The sequence below is a fragment of the Apteryx mantelli genome, chromosome 8 (genome assembly GCF_036417845.1).
Source record: "Apteryx mantelli isolate bAptMan1 chromosome 8, bAptMan1.hap1, whole genome shotgun sequence".
NCBI classification, from domain to species: domain Eukaryota; kingdom Metazoa; phylum Chordata; class Aves; order Apterygiformes; family Apterygidae; genus Apteryx; species Apteryx mantelli.
Window position 1 is genome coordinate 17,064,187 of NC_089985.1, and position 6,000 is coordinate 17,070,186.

Genomic DNA, 6,000 nt, shown 5'->3' on the forward strand with positions numbered 1-6,000 from the left:
TAAAACTCTGGGTGCGATGTGTTTTGAGAGGGTGTTGAGTGTGTATGTGTGTGTATGCAGAACTGCTGCTTGGTTAATTTTTGCCAGTCTTACTAATTTGAATTTGAGAATGCACAAATACTGCTTGACAGAATTGTTGGCTTTCTTACACGTATTTTCCTTTCCTAGCTGCGACAATTAGTTAATATGTGCATCAACCCGGATCCAGAGAAGCGACCAGACGTAACCTATGTCTATGATGTAGCGAAACGTATGCATGCACACACTGCGAGCAGCTAAATGGACATCAGATCATGAAGAAAAGAACAGAAATATTCAAGTATTTTAAATAGATCATCCCACCTTTTTCTTTGTGTGTTACAGAAATGTAATTATTTGAAGCTTATTGTCGTGCTTTGAATTGTAGACCAATTTACATACAAGCTTTGTTTTCTGTTTATTTTTTGTATTTTTTACCAACTTGCAGTTTTAAAACAGGTTGAAATATGTAAAGCATAACTTTACCAGGAACCATTGTTTTCCATGTAAAATGAGTTCAAGTGTATTTTTCTTTAATAACGAAATTGTATTCAGTTGGACCTTAGTTCTAAAACACAGTTGCACTTTTGCACATGATACGGACATTAGGCTTATTATTCAGAAACAAATTTCTGAATCTCTCACATTTTTAATAATTTATGGAAAGTGTGAATCAGCACAGTTAAATTTATTATTTTAATCTTTGTTCTAAAAGGGGCATAATTGTAGAACGTTACTGTACTTTATACTGAATTGTAGTTGCAGCTCTCAACATGAGAGGAGGCTGATCTGCGTAGTTCCATGCTTGCTAAGTGTGATGAGAAAAGAGTTACTGGGAAAAACTGTCACACACTGAAATTTTTGTAACATCCCTTTTCATTTTGTTATTCTGGCATAATGCACATTAAAAGTTTGTTGGAGATTTGAGGGGAAAATTTAAGGTGTTGATTCTGCAATCGGATCGTTTTCAAGACTCGTGCAACACTGCCCTGTGGCGATAGGAGTCTACGTAGTTAAATGCTAAAGACATGCAGATGCTTTTTGCAGCAAATAAGGAGTCTTTGAGGCTTGCATGTATGAGAAGATCCAATTTAAAAGGTGCAATGTTTAAGTTACAACTTCCCAACTATTTATGTATATGTCACTGTAGATTTTTGTATTTAAAATTGAATAATCTTACAGTACTATATTTAAATTTTAAAAATGCTTTTATAATTCAGAAACTTTGGGGGAATTTTGTGTACAATAATACAAATGTATTCTTCGTAAATATCTGATTTTATATACTGTGTGTATCCTGAGAAGTAGTTTTATATTTAGCACAAGTAAATTTTAGCTTTTATTTTTAAAAGAAAGTTGCCACTCCTTCATTTGGGAAGTAAATATTATATGCAAAATATTTTACCAATACTTGATTAGTTGAAAAGGAAATTCACAATATTTTGGTTAAAACCTAATACCCTTTTGAATATGTTTAAGTAATATTTTAAGTAAAGTTTAAAGTTTAAGTAATGTTAAGAACAAGACACCTTTTTTTCTTAACAATATGCTATAATTGAGTTTGACTGAAATTTCTTGAATTTCAAGACAAATTTTTTGAGAATATACAAAGTTGTCAGAACACAGAATTGTTACCAGTGAAACTGCTAAGAAGCTTTTAAGGTCAGTTAAATCTTTTCTTTATATAGGTAAGATGAGGTTGATTCAAGAAAAGCTGCAGTATGTATGTGTACATAAGGATTCTATATAGTCAGTCCTGCACACTCAATTTTTTTTGTGTGACTTTAATTTTAAAGACAACATAATATTGTATAATGAACAGAATACAGCCATATACCTGTGTCCTAGACCAATTCTTTTGATTTGACATAATGCTCCAAAAAAAAAAAAATCCAACTGTGGTTTTTATAGACAAATTTCAAGCTTGGTCAGGGTTTAATTTTTTTTTTTTTTTTTTTAATTAGAAGTAGTAAGGAAATTCTGTTTGGCAAAGTACAGGAGTTTTAAAATAGTGAATATACCAGATCCTCCTACTTTTTTTTTTTTTTTTTTTTTTTTTTTTTTTTTTGTATTTTTGTTTCAGAATTTTGTGGAATGAATCCTTAGTTTTCCAAAACTCTGGCTGCTGTATATACTGAATTTATTCTTTTAGGACTTCAGTGGGACAACTTATGGAAATGAAGTATTTAAGAGACCTGGAAGGATTAATGGCTTGGTTTGGGTCTAGCAACTTTTTTTTTTAATTGATTTTTTTTTTTTTTTTCAACCACTGATTTAAAAAAATGACAGTTATGTTCTGTAACAATAGTTCATATAACAAAGTGAAATGGTTTTTATTGGAAAAGACAACAGTGCAGTACTTGCTTGACTGCCAGAATTAGCTCTTAATATGCACATGTACTCAAGCCATTCTTTTCTGAAATGAAGTAGAATATTTAAACATCACTGAAAAACCCAAACACAACTAGATTACTTCCATCTGGCATTATGTATTAGTGCTAGCATTTTTCCTCAAAGAAACCAAGAACAGATCCTCCCCCCTCCCCTTCTTGGAAGGACAATTTGAGTAAAGACATCATGATGAGTTAACAAATGTACCTACTTCAGCGTTGTGGGTTTTTTTTGTTGTTGTTGGGTTTTTTTTAGTATTGATGGTTAATCTTTTGCTGAGTAAAAGAGGTAGTTGTTCCTATTTTAAAACCACTCTAAAACAAGTGGTACAGGTGACTCTGGTACCGACCCTGGTAATTGAGTGCCCCATAAGGGTTAATAGAATTACTTAAATAACTGGGGATTGTAGAATCTATTCTTCAAGTAAATTACCTAGTAACATATGAAAATGATGATGTCTGTTATAATACTTTCATTTCTGCTATACTTCTATAAAATATTTTCTTTTACAAAACACCATTCTAATTTTCATATGTTGATGGTGGTATTTGGCACTATTTATTTTAAGCTTATGGCATTACATGTTTATTTTCTTTAAAATGAATGTTACATTTCTATCCTGAATGTCTGACCAGCTTCTCCTTTTATTTCAGTAGTCCTACAGTATTAACTTGCCTCATGAAATAATGAACTTTGTGCTTTGAATGACATTACTTAAAACCTTTGTCTTGAGTCTTGAAGGCTCCCCTGCTGTGCAGTAGCCTACTAGAAATAAAACATACAGATATTAAATATAATGTAAAAATGATAGTGCTTCTATTATATTTTCTCAAACTTTTCTTATTGCAGATGTATGTGTTACAGTAGATGCTACCTATCTTGTGGGCAGTTTACTGCTTCCAGTAGTTGATTATAGGTGAGTTTTATTGCCTGTCACAAAAGAAAGTACATTTAAAAAATCTTTTTCATACTATATGTCAAAAATTATATCTAAAAAGACTACATTAGATATATTAACATTTAACCCAAAAGAGTTTTTATGACTAATATTTAAAAACAGAATCTAAAGTTATTTTCAAGCAGTATGAAAATAATCTGAAAAGCATGGAAAAAAAACCCCTCCCATTATTGCCCCAGTCCTGTGAACTCGTGACCCTTGTGCTTTTTATGGAATTCTAGTAATTCTTAGTGAACCTGTTTTACACACAGTGAATAAATAGGAATCGGTAGGGTGTATATATAAAGAACTTCTCTGCTCAGCGCACTTTTTAGACTTTTTGTATTCTACTGTTTTGGTAGCACAGGCTAATGTATTTTTTTTCCTGTTCTGTGTATTCTAATGATCCAGCTACCAACTCTGTGAGCAAGCAATAGAAGTATGTGTCATTTTTGTAATGAGCAAAAACTTTAAAAACATGCCAATATACAGAAGGATGAAGAACAGTATTAGAAGTGTTGGAGAAGGCTGGTGTTTTATTCATGCTCATGATTAAGAAAGGCATAAAGAATGAAATTCTTGACAGAGGCTTGGAAACAGAAGACAGGCTTGTTACTCCAGTGGTTCCTGGGTATCTCTGAATAGGACCCAAAATTGCGGTGATGTTTCTTTTAACAACCCATCCACCCAGTCTGTCTCAGCTGTTGTGCAGCGAGATGGGCTGCATTCGAACGCTGGTGGCAGGTGCCGTGTCGGGTACTCGTGGCTCTAGGAGCCAAAGACTGATGTGAGGAAGAGTCAGTGAAGGTCTTGATTTGTGGAGAGGTAATTTAATTGGGAAATAAAGGTGCTGGGCAGCAGAGTACAAATCACTAGCTTTTTCGTTACTATTCTTTAACAGTCCAAAGTTTTTTCCAGTCCCTCCAGATCCCCACATCATCTAGTAAGCGAGTGCTGATCTTTTGAATATCTGATCTGTGGTTTGGTCTGGGTGAATTACTAAACCTTTCTGCCAAGATCATCCAGCAAAAGTAGCAACTTCAAGAATGTGGGAGATACAGGTATCAGCCATGCCCAATGATTTGTTACTTATGTTTCCAAACATCATTCAGGTGTGAATTCTTAAGGTTCTTTTTCAAAGTTTACACCTTTTCCTGAACCTTCTTTCTTCTTTTTTTTGTTTAATTGCTTCCCTTTCATATTCACTACTGCACTCCTGCCACTCCTGTCTCCTGTTGCCTGTGCTTCATCTTTCTGATGTCTCTTCCACAGTCCTCCTGCTTTGAAGTCTTCTGTGTCTAGTTTTCCTTCCCATGACCTTTACCTAGTGACCATTAGTTTGCATTTCTGACTACTGTTTCTTTCTTTGGGACTTTGCTAAACTTTGCACATTCCTGCCTTCTCAAATTTTATTCTTCATCATGGGTAACCCCTATTTTTTTGTTCTGATAACTACTCTATTGTCCTTCATTCTTTTTCCAACCACCTTCTTTGATTTCTAGCTTTAGACAGGCTTTCTTGCTGCCTCAATCACTTCCATGACCTTGTCTTTACTAAATACTGTTCTCTTTATTATCTCTCATTTCTAAATTCCCTCTCTCTGATCACTACCTGCTCTCTTTCAGCATATCTGTCTTTCTCTCTCCTCCACCCTGTCACTCACTCCTTTTGGGATCTCCAGTCTATTAACCTTTCTGACTCCTTTACTTTTCTCAGCTGCCTGCTTCCTTCATTGGCCTCGCTTCTTCTGACTCCCTGGTCTTTATTTTCATCTCTATCCTCTTCTCTATATGTGGTTTCTTTGGTCACTTCTTGCACTGTCCTGTCTCTGTTGTCTCCCCAGACATCTTTGCTTGTAATTTTGGAATTTTCATTCCTGCCTTTCTGAGTAACTCTGAAGAGTATGTCAGCGCAATGCAGCTTTAGGCTCAGCTCTGCCTTGCCTGTTTTAATTCTCCCTCCAAACAGATTTTTAAACCACTTTTATCCCACTTTTTTTTTTCTCATTGAGCTTGCTTCCAGGTTTGCCTTTCATTTTAGTTCTCCACCCATTCTTTATTCAAAAGGTATCTTCAAACCAAACCTAATATTACATGGCAAGATCTTTCCTTCTATTTAAAAAAAATGGTTCTACTATCTCAGTGTTGGCTTCTGAAGTAGGTCCCTCTACCTCTTAACTGTTAGTTTGCCCCTTTTATTTCTGTATCATCTTTTGTGCATCTGTCACTCCTTTCCTGAATGACTTCTTCCTCTTTAAATTCTTTTAATTTCATGTTCTGTCTTTCTTCATTTCTTTCACTTGCAACCATGTTTTTGTTTTTCCCATTTCTTGAAGGGGGTGGCATCCATTATTTTAACTGGTTCTCCGATAATACTTTGCCCTTTATTCCTCATTTAGTATCCCCATATATTTCCTGTGCCTGAACCCTCCCATTCCTCTCTCCATTTTGTTTTCAAGGTTTTGGCTTTATTCTGGATGCCACAAAAATCTAGTACTTTCTTCCCCAGTTTGGTTCTCCCACAGTTCCATCTACAGATGATTTCTTGGATATCCAGCCACCATCTTAGACCTGTTGATTCAGAGATCTAATTTTTATTCCTAACTTCCTTTAATTTTTTCTAACATCTCTGACAATTTTACCTGCCTCTGTATG

At 34.7% G+C, this 6,000-nt stretch overlaps 1 protein-coding gene across 2 annotated transcripts in view; it reads left to right on the forward strand.

Annotated features, from left to right (window-relative positions):
- Positions 1 to 2,783, forward strand: part of NEK7 (NIMA related kinase 7) — a 73,126-nt gene extending 70,343 nt beyond the window's left edge. For both annotated transcript variants that reach the window (XM_067300778.1, XM_013961266.2), the window contains exon 10: positions 169 to 2,783. In XM_067300778.1, coding sequence (XP_067156879.1) covers positions 169 to 279 — 111 coding nt within the window. In that variant the 3' untranslated portion in view covers positions 280 to 2,783. The remainder of the gene's footprint in view (positions 1 to 168) is intronic.
- The last annotated feature ends 3,217 nt before the right edge of the window (positions 2,784 to 6,000 follow it).